This window comes from Tetrao urogallus, assembly GCF_951394365.1.
Source record: "Tetrao urogallus genome assembly, chromosome: 5".
NCBI lineage: Eukaryota > Metazoa > Chordata > Aves > Galliformes > Phasianidae > Tetrao > Tetrao urogallus.
In genome coordinates this window covers 46,987,961-47,012,877 of record NC_136818.1, presented here as the reverse complement: position 1 = coordinate 47,012,877, position 24,917 = coordinate 46,987,961, and the positions used below count along the sequence as shown (strand labels likewise).

Genomic DNA, 24,917 nt, shown 5'->3' with positions numbered 1-24,917 from the left:
TGGTAGTTACTAGACACCTGAAAATTGCTTTGAGCATCTTCTGGAGGAAAAACAAGAAGTGGAAGAGCAGTGGAGTGTTGTGAGTCACCCAAGCTGCAAGATACAAATCTGTGCAATTCTTACAAACAGGTATCGTTTCTGTTTATCTGGACACTAGGCTTAGTCTTTGCAGCTTTCTGCAGTTGCCTGTCGTTCACAGGCTTTAGAAATCCTACTTTAATGCTGATGATAGACAGCTGCAGTACATTTTTCATAAGGTTGCATACAGAGCATGTAAGTGCATTGGAGAAACACTATGAAACTCCACCTAATTCCTTGTAAGATGTTTGAAGAAGTACAAGGTCTAATATGGAATGGGACGGAAAGGGTCAACACTCGATTGCAGAACAAAGAACAAGGGCAGAGGGTGAGGAAGTAACCAGTGGACACTTGGTTTCTTGTAAGTGTAAGAAAGGAATCCACAGTCATATATTCAGCTCATGATTGCATCAAGAGGCTATTTTAGGTACAGGGGGGATGAATGGGCTTTTATAAATCGTGGTAAGGAGTGCCTTGTCTGAGGGCTCAGTGATGCCAGCTCCTTTTCTGGTGGCAGAGTGGGGCTGTGGGGGAGGACACGCAGACTTGACACACGCCTTGCAGCACACTTGCATGAAATAACTGGCTAATGAAAGGAAACTGTTTTTGCTGACACTTCGGTGCTGCCAGTGCGTGTTGGTGTCAGCCCTGTGTTGCATGGGGAGCTGGGGCATGCGAAGGCTGACTGTTTGTCAGCCCACTGAAATTGGCTGCCTGGTCTTTAAATTGCACCAGGGATACTTGAGATAAGAAGAGAACATGCAGCCTTTTAATGTCACTGTGTGCACTGTGATGAGGTTGCAGCTGGAAGAGACCATCTTGTTCTGGTGCTGGAGGGAAATTAATTCTGTTCAGACCTGGACCCTTCTGTAGGCTTTTACACAACTTTGCTATTTAATGATAATGCTGTTACACAGGGGTTTTTATAGAATGATAGAATCCTTAGAGTCGGAAGGGACCTTTAAAGATCATCTAGTCCAGCTCCCCTGCAATGAACAGGGACATCCACAGCTTGATCCAGTTGCCTGATCCAGTCCTCATCTTGAAAGTTCCCAGGGATGGAGCACCCAGCCACAACTCTGAGCAGCCTGTTCCAGAGCCTTAGCACCCTCACTGTAAAAGACCTTGTATCTAACCTAAATATATCCTTCATAGCACAACTGTCACATTGGAATTGATGAGAAATGCCATATCTGTTTCTCTAGCAGCTCTGTTAAATCAAGAATCTGGTGATGGTGACCATGCAGGTGTGAACCTGGGGAGTGATTAACACCTGTCCTGCTGTTATCACTGGTCTGAATGCAGTGCCTGGGATTGTGATGTTACCAGATACAGTTTATTGCTACAGTAAGGAGCAGTGCCAGCACCACAGAAGTTATGTGTGTGTGAAGCAGATGGAAAGTGGGCAAGGGGGAGTACTATTACCCTTCCATTTAACAGAGGGGTCAAATGAAGAACTTAAATGCTTTGACTTCCTGAACCCCAGCTTGGGAGGACACCTCTTTATTGCTGATATTTAGGGGAAGAAAAGATGAGCACTTGTGCATGTGGACAGTGGATCCCACAGCTTGTTATCCTCTCTGGAGCATGAGCTCTTGTGCAGGTGGCAAATGCTGGTCCTCTCCCTGAAAAGGGAGGCTCTTGTTTGATGTTAGCAAATGTATAGAAAAGGCATTAGTGTGGAAAAAGACCGAAAAAGCCATAAAATGTTCAGGCATAGGTGTCTACATTTCCAATAAAAAGATCTCACTAAAAGCTGTTGCAGTTTGATGACCTGTATGTAGTATTGCCCTGGATTTAAGATTTATTTACAGTTTAACTCTCTTAACTTCAGGGGAAAGTAAATGACTGCAGGTACTATTTTTGCATCAGAAGGTCAGGTTATTTCTAAACGTGGGAAAATGTAGTTGAAAACAGAACTTAGTGGTGTCATGCACGTTTGTGGAAGAATGGAGAATGCTTAGTACATTGGCCTTATTGCTTCACACTTGAGCTTTTGAAGAGCCTGGTTTGGAGCTGTCTGATTTCTGCTTTGTGCAAGTTCTAAGGAATGTGGTTTTTGCTGTTTCCTTAGAAGGAGCTTAACAGTGTGTCATAATGATGCAGAAATCTAGATTTATTTTTAAGATTTTCAGAGTAAAGATATGTTGTAACTCTTTATTTACAGGCTAAAGTTATCTGAGATTTAACTCATGAATCCTTCAAAAGAAATACATTCTTATGTGCACCAATTTGGAAATTTCTTATTCACACAAGGACAAAGAGGCAATGATTTCATACTTCTTCAAAATACAGAATCGTTTAATAAATACTGTGTTCTTTTTACTCTAGCTTAGGAGCAATGGTTTGCCAAGCAGCAATTAAACAATAATGAAAAACATTGCTTAGGCGCCTGTTGTTCATAAATAGCTTTCACAAATGTTATCCTCTGATGTACTGGAAAATAAGTGATGTAGCACAGGATTTTCCTAGAAATACATCATTGTTATCCATGTATAATACATAATGTGAGCAATGTCCTCATTGAACAATAATGAAACTGTTTTGTTTCTTCTCTATCTTGTGTTGTAAATATTTACACTGTTTGAGAAACACAAGCTTTCATTGTCCGTATGTAAATTTATGCATTTGTGCTAATAGTCTTTATTAATTTTGAAGGTGAAGATACAGGGCAATTTTTCCCTGGATATCAGAACTGAGTTTTGTGAACCTCAAAGTGACTGCAGTAGAGAATGGAGATGATCACAAGTTATAGGTGTTGCCTTACATCAGGTAGACGTGCCGTTGTATTTTGGCGCAGACTTCTCTCACTGGTCTGTATATGTGTTTGTATTTTTCAAAAACTGCAGGAAAAGGTGTCATGCTGTTGCATGTTGTTATCAGACTGAATATGTTGAAGAAGAAAGTCATCGTTCCTATAATAAAGAAAATATTAGTTTGAGCCATGTGATCAAAACAACCAGATTCCATCTGAAGTGTGGAGTCAGTGCTAATTCAGAGGGAGGGATGTCTGCTCTGGAGGAGGATGTGAATTTTTCAGAAAGCCAACTTCTGGTTACTGTGTGGGAGTTAAGGGGATCATGGCCAGGAGTGATAACAAGGCAAGTGCTGTGTGTGCTGTGATATTGCATCCTGCCTGGAGCTGAGCCATGGAGACTTGCAGATTGCTGCATGATCCACGTGCCAGACCTGTTCTGTTGGGAAGCACCTCAGGGCAGGAAGATGTGTTTAACACGAAGGGGTGAGGTGAAATGGTGATAGCCTGGGCACTACAAGAAGTGACACACGCAGTACAAATGGCTGTGAACTGCAGCTGTCCAGAGAGCGCTACTTGCTGACCTGGAGCACAGCAGTGCTGGCTGTTGCCCTCTCAGTCTCCTCACTCTCAAGATTTCTCAGCAAAAGGAGAATGAAACTTCAGCTTTACCTCTGCATCTTTTTTCTTGTTGCAGTTAGAGACTGTCCCTGCAATAACCTCTGTTTCTGAGGTGCAAATCATGCTCATCTTCTGCTGAAGACAGGAGAAGGGATTGATAAGAGCTCTGGGGCCATTATTTACTGATCCTGCAATTTAACAGCTTTCTTGTCTAGTTCCATTATGTAGAAATGTTTATAGAAACAATCATATTTGTATTTGGAGCCAGTCAGATCTGGCAGGTACCCTTCTTTCTTTGTGCTGTGTGTAATCTGCAGCTGTATGTTCCCATGTCCTGAGAAGGTTTCTAAAGGAACATCTGGAATATGCAAAATAATCTCTTATTCCCTTTTAACTTTTTTCAGCTAAGTAACAACATGATTTTAAAAAAGAAATAAGAAGAAAAATATTTTTGTCTCGAAGTGCATTATTTTTAGTACACTTGCAGGTGGAAGAAAGGAGGAACTGAGATAATAAAGTAAGAAGTTGCAGCAGAGTTAGTAAACATTGTAAGATATATGTGCATAGGCATAGCTGTAAATAGCAATAATTCAGAATTAGATCTGTGTAGAGCAAAGTCTAAGTCCAAAGGTTCTTTTCACTTACGGTGTTGAACTAACCCTGAAATGCTAAGGGTTCTGTAGGGGAAGAAGTGCCAGTTTCTCTTCATTCTCAACTTCAGTTCTCTTGATTAGATTTGTCAAGTTAACAAATGCACGTGAAATGCATAAGCCTTGATGACATCTCTTAAATAGTGCTGTTAACAAAGTACTGATTAAGCTTCGGTAAAACAAAATGAAGCACAAATGCAGGATCCTCGTTTTGAAAATGCACATCTGTCATCTCTAGAAAAGGATTATGTAAGCTCTATTAGTAGGGGAGGAGTCCTGACAAGCTCAAAATAAAATAAATGAAAGCTTCAAACCGGTGCCTATACAAGCTAATAGGATTGGAGATATTTGCAAATATGAAATATGTAGTGTACAGAAAGTAGCATAGGACGTATGCACAGGCCACGGCCACTTTGAATGTCAGGGCAGGTAAGCAGGTAAGGTGCACACAGAGGTTTGCTGAGTACTGCATGAGTTCTTATGCTAAATTTGAACACACACATACACGAAAGAGATTTTTATGCTCATGGGACTTTGAGACTTCACATTGAGGCCGCCAGCAGAAAAACAGATTCCAAAGCTGCATTAATAGATTATTTTGAATCTCACATAGAGAAAATAAGCAGTACACCATCTTTGAGCAGCATAATGTTTTTCAGAAGGTTTCTATTCCTGTTTGGGTTGGGTTTCATGCTGTGTAGGGGGGGGGGAATTCCAGGCACTCACAGCAGTGTTCTACCAGCCTTCAGGGCAGCACTTCCCACCCTGCAGCTGGTGCATACCCTGAGCTCCACCGACTCCATCAGCTGCACTTCAGGATATTCGTGGTATTGCATAGCGCTACAGTGGATGGATTATCTGGACTGCAGTGATCTGTGTCTTTATTTTTAACTTGCACGACCCCCAGAAGATTGATCTATGTGTTACGACTGGCTGTCATCAATGGGAACTAAGGGAATCAAAGAGAACTGTAGGAAACCTTGAGGCAGACAGGAATAACTCACAGGTGAAATTTGTTTCGGTTCTCATGTTAGCGATTATCCTCTTGCTTATGCCACAGGTTACAAGGTTTATCTTTCATGCACACGAAGGCAGAGTCTTTTGTAATCCAGAGACTCTGTTCTTTAAGGAAAACAGCTGAGATATTTGGCTTTTTCTCCTCCTCTGAGCAATGCAAAGCATGTGCGTGCACATCCATACGTCCACAGGATGCTTTCCTCTTGGTGTGGGTCTATCTATGTCTGCAGCCAGTGCCACTACAGCTCGAGAGCTTCTGCTGGACTTCACCAGGTGCGGTGCAAAATGGGAATATGGTGAACTTTGCAGTTTAAATAACCTAATGAAGTCTGCAGTTCATACTCCATATTTTTAGATTCCTTTAGATACCAAACTACAGACATGAAACCATAATTTGTGTTCATTTGCCTTAGTCTAGATCTTTGATCTAGACGTAGATCTCTCTTTGATCTAGATATAGATCTCTAGATCTAAATCTTTGTTTAGCCTTTATTTTGGAATGTGTGATGGACGGAAAAGCTGCAGTGAGTGACAGATGGAGACAGCAGCGTACCTTCCTGTGCCTTGGTCCTTCCAGTAGCACATCTCATGGAGCAGGCTAGCAGTTCACCAAGTGTTAGGCTCCCCTCGTGGCTGACACGCGTCCTGGTTTCCTCAGTGAGGCCTGGTAGGGTGTGTGATGGAAATGGGGTTTGCAAACAGTCCCCCATCTGCTTGTGCTGTGGTGAGTTTACCTGTTGATGTCTGTTGTTCCCCTTGTGTACTCGATACTGATGACCCAAGGGAATCTAATTTTCTGTTGCTGTCAGGAGACACAGTGCTGAGGGGAATGCCCCAACACCAGACCCCAGTCGCACGTTTGCCTTTCCTCCTTGAGTACTGTAAAAGATAGTTTGTCTAATTCCCTCTGAATCTTATGTTGCTGTGGCTGTGTGGTTCTGATGTTACAGCTGATGTGGTTTCAGGTGTGTGCCAGAAAATCTCTGAAGGGTTCATTTATGAAAACAGTTCAGCTCATTATCATTTGGTGAATGCCCAAACTTCCTATAGGTTTTCTTTAAGTATTTTTCTCTAGTGAACAGTATGTGAGCAGCCAGGAGGGCAGGGTAAGAGGATCTCTCATCGTGCACAGGCAAAAGACTGCCCTGCTTGTGGCATCTGGTTCACACATATGCACTCTGTCTCAGTTCCCTGCTGTCCCATGATTGCATCAACTTTCCAGGCAAAGTGGAACTGGAGAGTCCTTCCTCTGCAAGTGGGATAGCATCCACACCAGTAGTCATGGGGCTTCTTTTGTGTGTGGGGTTCACAAACTGAATCTTACACAAGGAAGAGGAAGCTGAGCTCTATCTGCTATCTCCGAGGTGTGTTCAGCTGTTGTGTCAATGGGGAGAGATGCTTTGGCAATAGGATTGCTCACTTTATAGGAGAGAGGGCTTACACATCTAACCATGCATTGTGATTTATGGCTACAAATCCTGAGTAGAAGGGAGCACCTAGGAGCTGTCCCCTTGCCTTAGCATTGCCTGCTAAGCCTTTCTGGCAAGACCCTGGTTTGATGTGCTTGAAGCTTTCTTAGATCTTTGCTCTCCCCATCCATGGAGATGTTCAAGGCCAGGTTGGATGGGGCCCTGGGCAGCCTGGCATTAGATGCAGAGGTTGGCGGCCCTGCCTGTGGCAGAGGGTTGGAGGTTGATGGATCCTCAAGGTCCCTTTCAACCCAAGCCATTCTATGATTTTCGTGTCCTCTACTCTTCACCATGGATCGGGAGCCCACAGTGTTAGTTCAGCTGTGGAAAAAGTCCCACAGGGCTTGTTGCAATTTTTACAAAGAGGCATTGCTTTTCTAGGCATCCTTGTCAGTATGTGCTTGGCACTGCAGATGGTTGACTTGTGTAACTTTATCCATTAATTAGTGCTGTGGAGCTAAGGTGCTTCAGGTTGGGACTGGCAGGTCTTGAGTGTGTGGTTGTTAGGATCCTTCCCTGCTGGAGGCATACAGTGTGGCATCTGGGGTAAGTTTAGAGCTTTTCTTAAGCTGCTCTTGAACAAAGGCAGGCTTTGTTGAATGTCTGCCCAGCTGCTCTACCAGAGGAAGGCTATTTTACATTGTCTTTGACTATCTAATTGGATTATATCTTTCAAAGAATTCTAACGTGCTATCCGTAAAGTACCTGCAGAAAAACTGGTCTGATTTGTTTGTTGGAATCAGAGGGATTTAGCTGTGTTTTCTAATAATTTTCCTTGTTCTCCTTACAGCAGTAAAATGCCCTTGTCTGAAAGCCCGCAACCCTTTTTGAGGGCTGCAGACTGGGCTCTGTCTCCACCCCCTTTGGCTCAGCCATTGCTGGCAGTAGCACAGGACATATTACCTGACAGAGTTTCATTGGAGCTTGACGCTCCCTGGATTTCATTGATGTTTTCTTGGGAAAATACCTTCAATTCCTGCTTTGTTTATTGCAGTTTGTTATTCCTATCTCAGCCCATGCTTATCTCTCTTCTGGCACTTACAGCTTGGCTCCTTTAGAGGATGAAGCTAAATAGGTGTGGAGGACTTGCGGAAGTTCAGGGTTCTTTTTCTTTGTGCTAGAGTTGCATTTCAGTAGTGCCAGTAAGTCCCATGTTTGCCTCTTTCCTTCAATAAGGAAATGTCCTTGCTGTTGCTTGTTCACACTGGTAGATGTTTGTTGTTTTTTTTTAAGATCAGTGATGTCTAGAAGTTATGGAGGTGTTGCCTTATGGTATGCTGTCTTGGCATTGATGAAAGTAATGTAAATCCTGACTAGGTGTCAGCAACACTCTTGAATTTGGCTGAGCACTCTAATGGGCAGCCAGCATCCTTGGGAAGCAGAAGGCATCGCCTTTGGTTTTGTTTTTGCCAATGATGTGCTGTATGACCTCTGACAACTCTTTTCCCCCTCAGTAGAAAGAGGATACTGAGCCCTCATTCCTTGCATAAAATGTCTTGGGATAGGTGGTTTTTTTTCCCCCCTATTTAATCAAAAGCAGTCAAAGATCCTACAGCACTCCTGTGGAGCCTGGTAGAAACAGGACCACACCAGCATCTTTTGTGTAATCAACCTAGGAAACTTGGCCTATCTTTAAAACTTCCAATTAATTAAATATTCAAAAAACAATGTATGCCATCTATGCTAAGGGTATGCAGTGCTGGGTTATACCACTTCCAAATTGTTAAGCAGCATAACATATGGGACATCTATCCAGTCCTTGTTTTTTGCGTGGCAGATGAAAAAACGAATCAAAAGATGGTATGTTACGGAAATGTGAGAACAATGCAGTTGCCCCAGTTAGGCTCTGCTGTGGTAATTCTTCTCTAATCCTTTCCTTAAACACAATTGATTGTGTCTAATTTGCAACAGGTTATGTTCCAACTAAATGCTCTATGAGTGTACATATTTCAAAAAGCTTTTAATCTAATAGCAGGTATGGCTAATTATGCCTGTCTTTGAGATTAGTTGCCAAATTTGGCAAATTTATATCTATTAATGTCTTTTCTATGTGTAATGCAGAAGGATAAAGTGTGTGTAGCTTGGTGAATTCCTGATTCCCAGCAAGGGATTTTGATTGTAATACTCACCAGTTGCCTTAAGAAAGGAAAAGCCTACGTGATGTGTTTTCCTACTGTTGGTACACGTTTGGATTAATGATTGGAGCTAAATGCAGTGGTTAAAAACACAGAGCACTCGGCCACGCTGAGCACTGTACCTGAGGCAGTGTAAGAACTCCCTGCACCAGCCTTGCTCTCTGTACCTAGCACACTCCTGTGCTCAGCATGAAGAGCTGCTCATCCACCTCCTCCTGTCTACCCACACAGTCTCAAGCACAAGCCCTGCCCTCTGTCCTGCTGTTGGACCACTTCCCAAACTGTTGATAACTTACTTATTTCTTTGCATAAACTGCGCTCTGGCCTGTCTGGCTGAAGCTCTTGAAAAGTCCTGTGTCTTTTTTCACCCAACCAGAGCTCTTTCTTGTTCAGAAAGCAGAGGGAAGGCAGGAGGTGCACCTTGGTCTAACTGATGGCTTAGTTTTGGAAATAATTGCATTTCAAAATACTTAATGGGTTTTTTCTTTTACTTTTTTTATTTTATTTTATTTTTTTTAGGTGCAAGGCCTGACAATGGCACTGAATGAGTACTGCCTTCAAGCCTCCTTCCTGTAAGTGATAGGACCAAACAAGGCGGTGTGATGAACATGCCACTGCATCAAATCTCTGTCATTCCAGCTCAGGATGTTACCTCTTCCAGAGTCTCCAGGAGCAAGACCAAAGAAAAAGAAGAACAGGTAGTGACAGATAAACTCAATTTTCACAGGAACTTATCTGAAGATAAAATGGTAGGGGTTACCAAATTAGATGTGATTCTGATCCAGAGACCCAACTCCTTGCATGATTGTTGCTCTAAGTGAAAATGAATGTTAACCTAATTATTTCTCATTAGCGGTCTAATATTTGCCATTACAAAGCAGATGGCTCCAAAATGCATTGTCATGAAATTTGTAGCAGATCTATTTTCTTGAAGATAAGGCTTGTATTCTTAACTTGGGAGCAGATGTGTGAGTGAAATTTTTTGGTGTCTTCTGGTACTAATGAGAAATGGAATGCAAAAATATGGAAGTATCTAATGATTTCAAGCTTAAGAGAATTTAATTAATAGGCTGATTAAAAAAATAATTATTAAGGACATAATGTTGCTGGTCTTTGGGTATCAACCTTATTTAGACTCTGTGCTGTGCCTCTAGTCAAGCCGAAAGATCTTTGTGTGCATCATATTTTAGTTTATGCTAAAGCTGCAATGAATTTTGCATTATCTGCCAGTTCCAGAGAAACCATTTCATGTTTTTTATCTTTACCCTAGCATAAAAGCAGTGCAAGAGAGCACTCACATTATGGAGCAACTGCAAGAGCAGGCTTGTTCTGTGAACTAGGAACATGTATTCAGCAGTGGTCGGATTCTCAGGAGATGCAGAGCAGCACTCTTACAGGTTGGGCGCACCTGAAATATAAGGGACTGCAAAGGCACTGTCATGTTATAGAAAGGGATTCACTGAGACTAACTTTAGGTAGGATTGAAAGAAAAAGAAAGTTGTTTTGGATGTGTTAGAAAATTCTGCTCAGACTAGCCCTTCACCCATCGTCTGACCAGATTGCACCTACATAATTTTGTGGTTTGTCAGCAAAAAATCTATTGTCTCATAGTTTGGACATTTTGGACAATTTGGAGGCTTCATCTCATTTAAAGCTTAAAATGGATTGTAGTCCTTCACGTTCTTAAACCAGCAGTTAATTTTCTGGATTCCTGAATCCAGGTAGACTGACTTGGCACTAGTTTTGGTTGCTGGAACCAGGCAGGAAGTTGTCTCCATAGTTGAGGTGCTTTAAGTCATTGGGTCATCTTGTCTCAGGAGTCCGCTGGAATCTCTTGCTTCCTAACCTACAGCGAGTAACAGCAGTCCACGAACATGCTGGGCAGTTCTCTGGGTAAAAGGACTATTCTGTTGCTTCTTCTGGACTCCTCCCATAAAGAAACACTGAGAGAGCATGAAGCAGTTCCCCTGTAAATACATGACAGTTCTCTGAATTGGCTACTCTCCAGTTAGGTCATGTGAATTAGGAGGCCGATCAGATTAGAAAGACCTGTGGTAACTGTTTGACCATGCACTGAGCCCAGAAGTGAGAGTCCCAAGTCTCTTTCCAAACCTTTCATTTTGTTTTTGACACAGCAACTTAAAGATATAGGGTGCAAGAGGAAGAAATTGTAGAACATCACCCACGTATTTTCAGTCATTTCAGACCACCTGTACTGTGTAGAGGTAGATATCACTGCAAGATAAAAAGTACAATTCTCTATTGAGCAAATTTGCTTAGCGGTTACAGATGGTTTTCCTGCCTTGGGTAACATCTGCAGTTCCAGAGAAAGACACCAGGTAAAACTAAGAAAGAAAGCATTTGCACTTCAGTTTTGTAAGTTCAGTACAAATTCATTTTAGCTTCAGTACTCCTCTCTTTCAGTATTGTAACTTTCCATTGTGCAGCACAGCTTGCAGTTACTTCTTTGTGTTGTGACTGGCCTGGACACCATTCTTGCATGGATTTCTACAAAAATATGTAATGGATTTTTAGGAGAGACTGGAGCATTTTACAATTTGATTTAAGTACTTCAGTTTTCTTACCTTTTCTTTTCTGTATAATAAAATACTCCTCCTAATGGTATTAAGCGCCTCAAGCCATTGTGTACACTGTGGTCTTAAAAGGTTTTGAGTTGCACAAAGCCACTTGCCAATCTGAACAAAATCAAACAAACCCCAAATAACAATCAAAGCCAATATTACCTTTTAAAAGATAATATGGAGGCTTACCGTATAATAGCAGGTTCTTAGACCAAGGGCATCTCCAGGTGTGTGCTTTGTAGGCTGAGTTGACTCTATACACATCTGCCTTGTTTATTACCAAACTTGGCTAAAACCAAAGTGTATGAAAGTTGAATGTCAGCTAACAGATCAAAGTTTGACTTACTTTTATTCTTGTTTTGGTTTACTTTTCCTTTGGGAACTTGATATTTCAAACTAGACCATTAGCTTGTCTGTACCTGCATAACCCATTCAGAGAAAGAGCTCAAGAAGCACAGCAGTGAAAAGTGAAGCACCAATGTGCCTAAAGAGGAAACTTTGCCAGTCTTAGGAAAGTTAGTTTTTGATTTCTTCCCCAGAAGGAAAATGTTTTATTTCTCCTATCTTTCGCGAATACAGATCTGTTTAATTTTCCATATTATATTTATAAGAAGTGCAGAGAGAATTTTCTCCAGCTGATCTGTATTTGCATTCTTTCTTGCTTCTGGTCAAGATGTAGCTTTGATATTTCAAGTTAAGGCTTGACTGATTTTAGTAATAGTTTTCCTTGCTACAAGAGCAAGTTTTCTGGACTAGTGGTTTGGGACTAACTGTGAAAAACAGCAAGAAATCCTTAACACCGTTATTACACAACAATTTATCAAAGCAGATAATCAGTAGTCCTTGGGCATGTCTCATGTGGGTTCAATACATGTAAAAGTCTGTGGCAGAAATCCTAATGCATTTGAAAAGGTGGTAAGGTGCACAACATCTGCCTGCCATTTCTGTTTTAGGTCCTCAGAAGTCACTGATATTTATTAGTGAAGCCTGGTAGATCCTCATTCATGTTAGTGCGATTTTCAAGGTTTGAAGTAGTTGAAAACTGTGGTTACCAACAATCTTTGATGAAACTTTGTCCATTTTCACAGCAAGAATGGGGAAGGTCATAAAGGGATTATTACTCTTGCATTTAACTCAGATGAACTGTTAGCTTTAAGAGCTATTAATAACCATCATTAGCTTCTTACTTATCCTTCACTAGGAATAGCCTCATACTTACCTGCCTTAAGGGAGAGTTGCTGTATTGTTTGTGAGGAGCAACAGACTCTGACCTTTTGGAGGCTATCCTGCTGACAGTGATGTTTCCTAACATATCCAACAGGCAGCCCTCAGCACTTGTAGTGGAAATGAGGCAGTGATGCTGGCATGTGGTTAAGGTGTTGTTCTGCTGTCGTTCTGTGGCAGGATATTGCTTGCTTGAGAGGTTTGTGCCCCACAGCTTGTTTCTATAAGTTGGTATGGTGAGTAAAATTCCCTAACCAAAGCCTTTACACTGCCATTCTGAAAATATGACTAACATCTACACTGTGGCCACCTGTGCTGTGATTTCTGTAGATCTCATAGGCATGATCAGGTGTGAGTGGGAGATCATAGGATGCTGGTACAAACCACTTTGGGCACACAATGGCCTGGATGTGGGAAGTGATACTGAGTTCCTCTCAAAGAGCGTATAGCAAAGATCATATATTGCAAAAGCAGATAAATTTTCCAGTCACATTTAAACATCAATTTTATTTCACTGACTGAAACTCTTCTGCGCTCTGTTCTAGAGCAACTGCCTTCTTGTGTCTAAGTGCTGTTAAGTAATTATTGGCTGTTATGTGCTCAGCAGAGATTTTATAACAATCTTGTACATCTTCACGTGCTGTCTTGGCGGTACTATGACTACCTGATTTGTCTGGATGAAACTGTGGTGAAAGAAGTATATTGTGCTGCATCTTGCTAAACTTCTTAGCGATCTCTTCCATTCTGTAACAGGAAAGATACTGTAGCATATTAACTCATACAAGCCATGTCTTACTGGAAAAGCAGGACTTTAAAAAAAGGAAGAAAAAAGGCAATAGATGCATTTGCAAGAATTTTTAATCACAGATCAGTAGTGTGATATAGTGGTGAATGCATTGTATTGTTGAATCCAGTGTAATGCCTTGAGAGGTATTACACTGTTCTTCAGGTACAGAAGCACTCTCTGACCTCTTCAGTTTACTTTTTGGACTTTGAGCTGTGTCTGTGGGCTCTAACTGGCTGAACTTGATTGAAATGCTTGTGCATTTGTAAGGCAGCACATGTGGCTTTGCTTGTCCATTGAACCAAACCAGCCATTAAGCAAACAGGCTGTGAATCCCCTGAGAGTTTCTCCCCTTATTATTTTTATACTGAGATTTATATGTTTTTGTATAGCTATGTACTATATTAACATTGTCTGGCATCTTTCCTTTATTAAATTCACTTTGTATAGAAACTGGTTAACTACGGAAGAATTTTTGTCCAAGTATCCTGTAACTCTTCTGTGGGAAGCAGATGTCTCATTTGCTGTACTGCTTATAGGTTTAGCCTCAAAGTGGAAATTGCAAAATCCTTTCCTGACAATATGAACTTTGGCTTTTACCTACCGTGTTTTTCGCCAGATCATAAAGTGCTTCTCGGAAAAAGTTGATCTCACACTTCCTGCTTTTTTGAAAAGTAGCAATTAGGCAAATTTTTGTTGACAGAACAGGCAACAGAAGCACATCATAGGAGCTGCAGGGAAAATGCTTCTTCTCCCATTATCTGTGACCAGGTAGGAACACTGACAATACCGTGGATGACGGAAGGCGGTAGTAACAGCCTTATGAATTATAGCCCTGCAGTGACGCTGTCATGCTGAGAGCAAGGTTTCCTTGACCGATTTCTGTACTGATTTCTGACATCTTCGTGTGTGTTTCATAGGAGCATGTGCTGAATGTGCTCCCACTCATGTTACCTTCAACAGGTAAACAGTCTAGTGAGGAGCACTACAGGAGAATTACACAGAATCACAAAATCACAGAATCACCCGGGTTGGAAGGGACCTCAAGGATCATGTAGCTCCAACCCCCCTGCCTAGCAGGGCCACCAAACATACACATTTAGACCAGGTTGCCCAGGACCCCGTCCAACCTGGCCTTGAACACATCCAAGGATGGGGCATCCACAACCTCCCTGGGCAGCCCGTTCCAGGGCTTAACCACTCTCCTTGTAAAGAACTTCCCCCTAACGTCCAACCTAAATCTTCCCTCCTTCAACTTGGATCCATTTCCCCTAGTCCTGCTATTGTCAGCCCTTTTGAAGAGTTTACTCCCCTCCTGGGTGTAAGTTCCCTTCAGGTATTGATAGGCTGCAATGAGGTCGCCCCGCAGCCTTCTCTTCTCCAGGCTGAACAAGCCCAACTCCCTCAGCCTGTCCTCATAGGAGAGGTGCTCCAGCCCCTTGATCATCTTAGTTGCCCTCCTCTGGACCCTTTCCAAAATCTCCATGTCTTTCTTGTACTGAGGGCTCCACACCTGGACACAGTACTCCGATTTTGATTTTGATTGCTTGAGACGTTGCTTGACACCAGATCCCTCTCTTTCCTCCAGGAGTGCACTTGTCTGTGCTTCAACACCACCCTTCTTGTGATCTCTCCCTTTGGTTATTAGGAGAGACCTTCTTGTGCTTGTCATGATGGCTTAGCTGTCATTTCAGCCAAGCCCTGCAGACATCAGGATGCTGTGTATCTCTTCACTACCACAGACACCTTGGTGTCTGGTGGCCTGAGACACTTCTCCTGCACTCCCCATGGCACATAGCACTCCTGCCATTCACTGCCAGCTTCAGGGCTTCTTCCTGCTCTCCCACAGGATGTTGGCAAGAGCACCTTGACCTCCCTCTTCAGCGTGCCACCTGGAAGGCTGACAAGTGCATCGAGTGCAGCCTGGCCCGGATTAAACCACTGGTCTGGAATTTGGGATTTTTCTCTTCCTGCCCACTAGGTAGTACTGGGCAAGTGCCTTTAGTGCTGATGCTGTCTTTCCTCCATCTGTGAAATGGGAAGACACTACTGACTGAAGCCTTGTAAAGGGTTTCAGGTCTACACACAAAAGATGAAGAGCCAGAAACATTTGTCACCAGATCCTCTGAGGGACCCACTTTGACTGTGACCTTCCCAGATCTGCATGAATGTACTCTGCTCTTGTGTCAAATGCAGGCTGAAAAGCTTGTCCTCTCCAGCCCTGCTCTCGGAAGCTGAATGCAGGAGCACATTGTTTCTCAGAAATGTTGATAGCAGAGGAGGAAGAGAGGAAATGGGAAGTGGGAGGGAAGGGCTGGGGGGAGCTGCTCCTGCTTGAGCAGTTGTAACAAAGAAAGTCAGATCACACCATTTGATTCTCTGTTGCGTTTGTCTTGGAGTGTGTGCAGCATGTGTGAGTGAGGAGAGGAGCAGATGGCTTCTGAGTGGAAATGAATTATGGAAGTGCTTTCTGAAAGGGATTTGAAGGAGAAGAGGAGAAAACCCTAAATTTTAAAAATGCAGTAAACATTTCAGAAGCTAACAGCAGTTGATACAGCAGTGGAACTTTTTTTTTTCATATACCAATGCTTCAGAAAAGAAACTATTGAAGTTTAAGATTTTGCTGTTTGCTTGTAATCAGACTCATACAGCCTCTGTCTTGATTATTTGTATGCTTATTGCATGTGAACTCCTTACTTTGGGTCTCAACACCAGAAACCTGTAGTTAATTATTATGATCTGTAGCTGTTGCATTAACCTAAATCTTTAAACCATCTCTCTGATATTAACACAGTCTGTCTAGTTTTCATTAGCAGTTCATGTCAACAAGCTGAGCATAATTCTTAGAAAAACAAAATTTTATAAAAGAAGTGCTGGCACTGTTTAATTGTGTGATAACTGAGTGCATTTCCTTTGTGGTTTGTAGGTGTGTTTCAGTTTTGTGATCCTGGCATTTTTCTATCCTGGCAAAGTCATGCGTGCTCGTTTGCTTTCTAAGAACAGTGTGTCAGTCAGGATCCCACACTGAGCTGTATCTGCATATAAATGTCTATGTGAGTGCACAGTGATGCTGAAATCACTGCAGCTCCACAGAGACGTGGGTCAAGTCCCTAATCATACTTTTCAGGGATTCCCATCATCCAGTGGCTGTACTGTTTCTTGAAAGTTATGCTATCAGGCTTCCTGCAAACTGATTTTTAAAGCTCTGTTAATTAAAGGTAATTTCTGTAAAAGAAAGAGAGACTAGAAGTGCAGGGATATATTTTTTTTCTCCTTCATGCTAAGCCTCATGCACTGATGCTTGGTGATTGTCTTCATTTCTTTATTTGGTTGAGTTTTGTATTGTTTGGGGATTTTTTTTTTTTTTCCCTGTTAAGAAGAAAGACTAAAAATTCTTTGTGGGGGGAATGTAGTAGAGTAGCATCCTTGTGGTATCTGTACTTCAGGTTTTTCAAAGCTGTGTTTGACATTCAACTTGCTGATTTTCCATTATACTCCTTACCCCTATTTTCTAAAAAGGCATATGTAGCCTTAGATGAGCTCCTCTGAATTTAGGTAATTTTTCATAGCCTTGATACTGTCTATGAAGAAATCTTGCTGACAAGGGAAGAGGCCTTTGTGTTCTTTAGAAATTGCTTCTCTGCTCACTGCAGAAATCTAAGCAGTTAGGACTACAGCCTTCTGAGTCGGTAGTCCTCATACCTAGAAACAAAATCCACCTTTGGGATCCATTCAGCTGCTCTTGGTCCCAGAAGTGATGGTTACTCATCTGCCTATGAACTTCTCTTTGCTGGTTATGTTGCTGCAGTTTTATAAAGTCATTTATGGAGATTTCATGATACCCACAAGTCAAAGGTTTTTTTTATTGCTGAACAATCCCAAATGCTTTTTTATAAGGTTAGTGGCTGGAATTCAGAACTTCATTTTCAAGAAGTTGAGAACTGAATTCTGCTGTTTTCAAAGTTAAAGGGAAGAATAGGATCATGTACTTGCCGATATTTAAGTTTATTTACAACCCAATTCCCTACTTTTATAAATGAGCACGCTTCGTGTTAGGGAAAATGAGTGAGAGTGGCCTTTTTGTAATTTTTTTTCATATTCTTTACTATAGGATGCATCGTATTCCTTGTGAACCTGACAACAGGTGGCTTTGTGGATCATGTAGAGAATTGTCCTCAAATCTGCAGAATTTGGACTAGTTCTTGTGCTGCATGCACACTGTGTGCTCCCAGTGTACTCTTCAGGGGTGCAACGTGTGTGGTGCTCCTAGCAGCAGCAGTATGAGACCAAGCAACTAAATGTATTGAACATTACGCAACTGCAAGCATGCATGTTTGCTTGGATATTCATATATGCAAAATCTGAGTGTTCAAACTGTTTTTTGATATTTTTTTAACATTAGAACATTTTCAGTAGTAGGTTTGTATCTTATGTTTTGGGTTTTTCAGAGATCTCATTATATTTATAACATACATCTTGCTTTTCTGTATGACCTCCTTGAATCTATATCAAAGGCGGTTGGGAGGTACGGATTTTCAATGTGTCTCAATACCCTGAGGAAAAATTTGCATTACTTTGCACGTTAGCTAATTTCAGTCACTTTTGCCATATTTGTCTCGGATCATTTCTAGTTGTGCTGTGTTTACCCTTCATCCCAGCCTTCTTGGATAAACTTCACTATTGCCAGGAAGTGAGGCAACATATGATCAAATACCTTCCCCCAACACTCACTGTGTATTTCCACAAAATTGTCTGCTGCTCCAGGATCGACCAGATTCCTGGCCGCCTGAGGACACAAACAGGCATGTAACATCTAGTAGGGAGGTAGCTTGCAGAACAGGCAGTATATGGAAAAAGCCCTTGAAATGCTATGCTCAGCTCCGGTGTGCTTTTCAGTGTGTAGCTCAGTGGTGAGCTGGATAGGTGCAGAGGGCTGAGTTCCAAGTGCCACAGGGCCTGCTCAGAGGAGAGTAGTTCCCAAGTGGCAAGCGTAAGGGGAAGTGAGAACCCAGAAACTAAAAACACCTCCACATGCCTAAGATCATAGCTCTTGGGAATGCTGATTAGTTGGTTGTAATCCCTATAAGCATGATTAAAGCTCACCTGATTCATGAGGCTGGTGAAGAAAATAGGTTCTGGAAGGAGAGGTTGTGTGCAGTAGAAGGATGTGCTGTGTCCTGCACTTTGGTTACAACAACCCCATGCAGTGCTACAGGCTTGGGGCAGAGTGGCTGGCAGCTGCACAGAGGAAAAGGATCTGGGAGTGCTAGCTGACAGCTGGCTGAACATAAGCTAGCAGTGTGCCCAGGTAACCAAGAAAGCCAGTGGCATCCTGTCTTGTATCAGAAAGAGTGTAGGTGATCATACCCTGTACTCAGCTCTGGTGAGGCCACACCTTGAGTACTGTGCTTTTACACACTTGCTTTTACACTTCTTGTAGTGAGACCCCTCACTACAAAGAAAGATATCAAGGCCCTGAAGTGTGTCCAGAGAAGGGCAAAGAAGCTATGAAGAGTCCAGAGCACAACTGTAATGGAGAGCAGCTGAGGGAACTGGGATTGTTCAAACTGCAAAAGAGGAGGCTTAGACCTTACTGTCCTCTACAACACCCTGAAAGGAGCTTGTGGAGAGGTGCGAGTCAGCCTCTTCTGGGTAGCAGAGATAGGATGAGAAGGAATGGCTTCAAGTTGTGCCAGGGGAGGTTCAGATAGGATTGTAGTGAAAAATTTCTTCTCCAAAAGAGTGGTTAATTATTGGAACAGGCTGCCCAGGGACAATGGTGGAGGCACAGTCCTTTGGAGGTGTTCAGGCAACATGGAGATGTGGTGCTGAGAAACACGGTTAGTGGGCATGGTGGGGTGGGTTGATGATTGGACTAGATGATCTCAGAGGTCTTCTCCAACCTTAATGATTCAGTGATTCTATGTATATTGATGCTCAGATGTGGACGTGTTTTCCTTGACCTTCCATTAGTCATAGGAATCTTTTTTGGAACAAAGTAGTTTGACCTCTCTTATGATGGTGGAGCTTTTCAAGAGCCACTGCACTAATCGATTTGTTTCTGTAGAGCTGGCAAAAGTGGACATTTTAGCTTGTCCGTGCTATACTGCAAGTCTATGTGGATTCAGGTTATTTCTTCAATGATTTTCAGAGCCAATGTATTAGTCTTTCCTCTCTAGTTATTTGAAAATAATAAATGACTTAAAATAATGGCATCCTGTGCTTCCATGCTATTTCAGGAGAGCTTTTCAGACAGTCAGAGGACTCCTTTCAGAGTTGGCTGCCAAGTTGTGAGGTATTTCCCACACCAGGCTTGTACTCCTCCGCAGGAATATGTTGACGTCTCTTAAAAAGTGGTAAAGATGCTTGCTAGAAACCAGAGGCAGGTACATAGCTCAAGTGCATTTTCTAGCATTTGGGGAGTAGTAAGGAGAGAGGAAGTTGTAGGTCCCACAGTTCAATGCTGCCTTTTCAGGCCCTATATAAATGGGCATGTCTGCAAGTTCTCTGAGGCTCCATGGAAATAGGAGTCACACAAGGCAAGTTTTGTCTTATTACTCTTGCATGTGTTGATGTCAGATTTGACTATATAGTCCAGGGAAGTGACTAGTCTATTTTTTTAGTTTTTCTTTCTTCCTCCAATACTGTACTTTAAATGTCACAACTATATGCTGTTCAGAATTACAGATTGGCATTGAATTGTTTATGAGATTATCCTTTTTTAGGAATTAGAGACAGGAGCCCCAAAAAAGACAGTTTGAAAGCGTGGAGGCTGCATCTGGCTTTTTTTGAATGGCAAGTGATTAATTGATTTTTTTTTTTTTAATTTTATTTTTTCTTCATGAAAGCAGTCAAGGAACAGCCTTTTATCATAGATTACTAGCTTTTCCTGAATTGAAGGCTTCAGAGAAGGAATGACTGGATACACAAAAACCACATCAGTCTTAAAGTTTTTTTCTAGTAATTGTCTGTCTGTATATTTCCAGTCATTATTTTCAAGCAGTAGATGTGAGAGGAGGTGGTTTCTGGATTGATCAGTTTGAAAGAAGCAGTGTACATTTCCCTCAGCAATTTGTGTGTTTTTTGGCTTGAGATTTTATTCACAACAGTGGGACCATTTAGTTGACTCCGAAGAATGGGCATTGGTAGGGCTTTCTCCCCCCCCCCCCTTTCCCTCCACCCTCCCCAGTCCTCTTTAGTTATGTTTATTGTACTGCAGAGAGCACATTATTTGGGTAAAGATTGCAAGGCAGGCTTGTATGCAACCAAGTGAAACATTCACTAATTTTTGCATCTTAATTTCTCTGAGCTGGTTAATATAACGGCAGTTAAATAGATTCATTCCACATGAAATGCTGCAGTGTAACTTTTCCTTTGGCTGCCTACAAGCATTGTGTACTGCAGAGCCATTTGAGTTACTGACACATCCACAGGCAGAAATATTGAAGAGACCCCCCTGCATAGGATATTCTGTTCTTAGACACCAAGGTTAGGGCCCTTGGAAAAGGGAAGCACAGCTACTGAGTACCTATAAGCTTCAAACTGTAGCTTTTTAAGTTAAGCACTTAAAAAGGAAGTGTTCATAGAAATGCTTGCAAATTAGAGCCTGTGTACTTCCAGTGTTATGTTGGGCTTAAACTCATATAACTATTACAGAACTGGTTCTGTTCTGTGATTAATATAAAAACCTTGACTGTTGTGCTTACATTGCTTCAAGTGACGATATAAAAAGTCTTGATCATCACATAATGATGACATTTGTTGTCTCACACAGAAGAGGGAGAGACATGCTGGAGTACAGATTTTTTTGTTGTATGAAATTTTTACTAGGTAAAGTGGAGCATAGCTATATAAAATAAAATTATATTCAGGTATTTGTATATATTAATAATAAAAACCTGAAGTCTGTAAGGCCTTCCATCCCCAAACCCTTTCCCATTAGTTAGGCTGAGAATGCCTTGTTTTATTTTTGTGGTTCATTTGAAGTTTGTGATGTTGAAGGCCAGGAGAGATGGTCACATCTGACTTGCACTGACCTCTGTTACAGGTGCAAGTAAGTCCTTAACTGTACAAGATGCACTATAGCCAAATCTCCAGCCTTGAGCTGAAGACAAGGGGGAGATGTTCTAGTTTGGTTAATAGTTTGTTTCCATGCCAACCAGCTTTAGTTTACAGAAACCACGCCTGACTTCTATTTTCTGTGTTTTTAATTCTGAGTTTGTCCGGTTTCAGCTCCCAGCAGCTGGTTGTTGGTGCCTCTTTTTCTATTAATTGAAACGGGCTCTTCAGTGGTGCTCATGGACCACTCAACATATTGCAAACAAGTTAAGTCATCCTCTTTTTTAGAGAAACTTACAGATAAAGTTCTTAAATCTCTCCCAGTCTGCTTCCAGCAGCCTTGAAAATGCTTGGGGGCAGGGAAGGAAATCCTTTCCTCCCACTTCTCTTGTTTGGAAGGAAAGATTGGGATAGTGGAGCTGAATACAAGTATCTCAATTGCAAGGAGAGCTGCACTTCTTTGCTGTCAGTGCTTTGCTGCTGCTGTTGTCCCTTAATTCTCCAGAGCTTCCCTTTGGTGGTGCTGCATTTCAGAGAGAAAGCTGATCTCTCTTTGCTGTAACACGGTGGCAAATTGCATTGATCAGGTTCTCAACTCCAGTTGTCACCTTACTGCAACTTCCTAAATCCTTCACTGCACTGTTGCTTTGTGGGCTGAATTCTCTGTAGCTTGTAGTTGCAGTTGGACTTGCTCAAAGTAAAGCACAGTTTGAGTTAATTTTTTTCCCCCCAAAATCAATTTTGATTGCTTGATGTCTGTGAAGTGCCTGTCAGCCTCTTCATTTTTACCACGCTGCTAAGCTTTGACATCTGTAAATGTAGCTGGCAAAGACTTAAAGACTTTTCTATATTTTTTTTAATTCATTTTCACATGATTATTGAAAATATTGACTAATGCCAGGCTTAATGCTAATCTTTTGGAACCAGTAGGAACATCTTCATTTGACTTTGTATTGACAAGGCCAACTTTGAATCTGCCAGGAATTTGCTCATAAGCATTTAGGCTTTCTATTAGTATTGCTTGACTTTTTTAGATGGAAAAATAACATAATTTAAGACAGTTGCAAATTTCTACTTGGTGAAACTAGCTGCATTCAAAACATTCATAGTTTAAAAGAAGGAAGTGAGGATCACTTGATAACACTTCCCCTCACCATCCTTATGTAAAGTCACTTATGCCTGTGACCAGCGAGTGCCCCTTTGCTCAGATGCAGAGCAATGACTTGAGCTAATTCAGAGCTTAGCTGTTTTACACCCTTTACATAGGGTCATCAGGCATCCCAGAAGGCTTTTAGGAAATCAAGTCAAAGTCTCACAAAAAGTGGGGATCTGGACTGAATACAAATCAAGACAGACTTACTGGAAAGTATGAGTTTCACAAAAGCCTTGGACTCAATTACTCTTCTTCTTAAGGAGATATTCTTTACCTTGAATACAGCAAATCAAATCCTTTCATCTACCTTGGAAAATACTTCCAGTAACACTTATGGCTTCCTTATAACTCTTGTCAAATGGAACCTTATTAATTCATGCTGATAGTTGGAGAAAGCACTGTTCTTTTCCTATCTCCTAGTATTTGCAGATATCAGGGGATAGCACCTCATTAAAGCAAAGACTGCAAAAAACCACAATGCTTTGTTTTACACTGGGCAACAACTGACTTGAGACTGTACTGTAGTTTGTGGAGTGTGAATGAGATGGAACAGTCCACCACTGCAGACATAGTAAAGGTGGGAGTTTCGGTGCTTTAGAAAAGACTACTAGGGAAAGTTATTGACAGACAAGAGGCTGGCAGACAAGCAGATGGGGAGAGCACATTTCCAGCAAAACAGTCCTCACTCCCTGTGGTGTCCCTGCTTCTGGAAGGCTTGTGGAGCAGTCAACACACGTGTTGGAACCTTCCTTTACACCGCTTATTCCATGGAATCTGAAGAAAAGTGCTGTTTGGAAAGATGCTTTTTAGTAATTATTAGAGTTAACTGATTAAAATGCCTTTGCATTTTCAATTAATGAGGCTAGGGAGCAAACAGGCAGGAGCTCAGGCACATCCTGAATGTTTGGGCTGCGCTGTTCCACTCCCAAGTGTTGGTTCCCACAGCATTGAGTCTGTGCTGTGCTGTTTTGTTGGTTTTTCTTGTTGTTTTTTTTTAACCCCTCATCATCCATAAACTGTTTCCTTTTGAATGCAGATACAGCAAAGATCATGAAACACTGCTGTTGCTTGTGGGTTCATGAACATTTTCACAACTCCCCCCACATCCCCCACGTCAGGAGTGGTGTCAGCTGCTTGCTTCCTAAAAACATTCTCTGTTGTAGCCCTCTGTTCTGCCCCTGAACTGCCAGCAGCCCTCCTGCTGACTCTACCCTCCAGATGGAGCTGTATTTTGGTCTCTGGGATTATTCAGGATGCCAGGGAAGCTTTCCGCATACATATCTCCAAGTTACTGCCTGCCTGTAACTCTTGTTTGGGTTTGCAACACGTAACCCTGATTTCACTAAGAGCTGGAGCCTACCACAGCATTAAATACTTGTAAACAGTGTAGTAAAGCCTCTGGAAAGCCATCCCTCCATGAGATGGGCAGAACTGGTGGGGATGAAATGCCTGAGAGCACCTGGCAAAGCATCCAGGTGCTGCAAGGTGAGGAGCAGGCCCTGGGCCCAGCATCCCAGGAGCAGTGCAGATGCAGCCAGCTGCTGTTGGTGACCCTGGCGTCCCTGCCACATCCACAGGATGGTTTGGGACAGCCAGCAGGAACACAGAGAGCAGACAGCTAAAGGCTTCAGTCTTGCTACCTGTGGTAAATCTGGCTGAGGCAGACAGCCTCCGGGGATTACAAGGTGAAGGGAAGCAGATGAGTTCAGCTGATTTTATGGCACTGCTGTTTTTTCTGTTCAGTTATTGAGATGAGGAACTGTGAAGTCTGATGTTCTGACTTAAAACCAGGATTTTTGAGATGTTTAATGCAGAGCCCTGACCCCAGGTCTGTTGCATCTGTTCTGTCAAAACCTTGTACAAGACTTAGGTGGATTTTAGCTATTGCTGGGTTTGAATCTATTTTTTTGTTTGTTTGTTTTTCCTTTCGGAAGAACTTCTGAGGAAGCTCTTGCAGTTCCTCTTTATAAGAAAGTTCTGGGTTTTGGTTTTCTTCTTAGATTTCTCAAATGTTTGTGAAATTGTCCTAACTAGTTCCCACATGTGCGGTTTTGCTGGGCAGAACTTGTGTGCAGTCTGCCACTCTGAAGTCAGCTATACCTGCCACGGCCAAAAAGCAGAACAAGGAGCCAAAGCTGTAGATGATGAGGGGAAGTTTGGCCTTTTCATTTCATGTTCAATCACCCGATTTTCTCTAATGTGAAGTGCTTTTTGTGTGTGTTTTTATTTTTCCTTCCATCTTTTAATCCTTTTTTAAAAAAGTTCTACAGGCGATATTGTTCTATTCCACTCTTGTTTTGTAGCTGCATTAGTGACACCCACAGCACTTGAGTAAGCACCTTTATGTTGCTCTGTAGAAGCATAATTTTGTGTCACAGTGACAAGTACTTG

At 42.0% G+C, this 24,917-nt stretch overlaps 1 protein-coding gene across 2 annotated transcripts in view; it reads left to right on the top strand.

Annotated features, from left to right (window-relative positions):
- Positions 1–9,327: 9,327 nt before the first annotated feature.
- The window catches only part of MARCHF8 (membrane associated ring-CH-type finger 8), a gene marked incomplete at both ends in the record, with an annotated part of 61,710 nt that continues 46,120 nt past the window's right edge, over positions 9,328–24,917 (top strand). For both annotated transcript variants that reach the window (XM_079535253.1, XM_079535252.1), the window contains one exon: positions 9,328–9,423. In XM_079535253.1, the coding sequence (XP_079391379.1) occupies positions 9,328–9,423 (96 nt within the window). The remainder of the gene's footprint in view (positions 9,424–24,917) is intronic.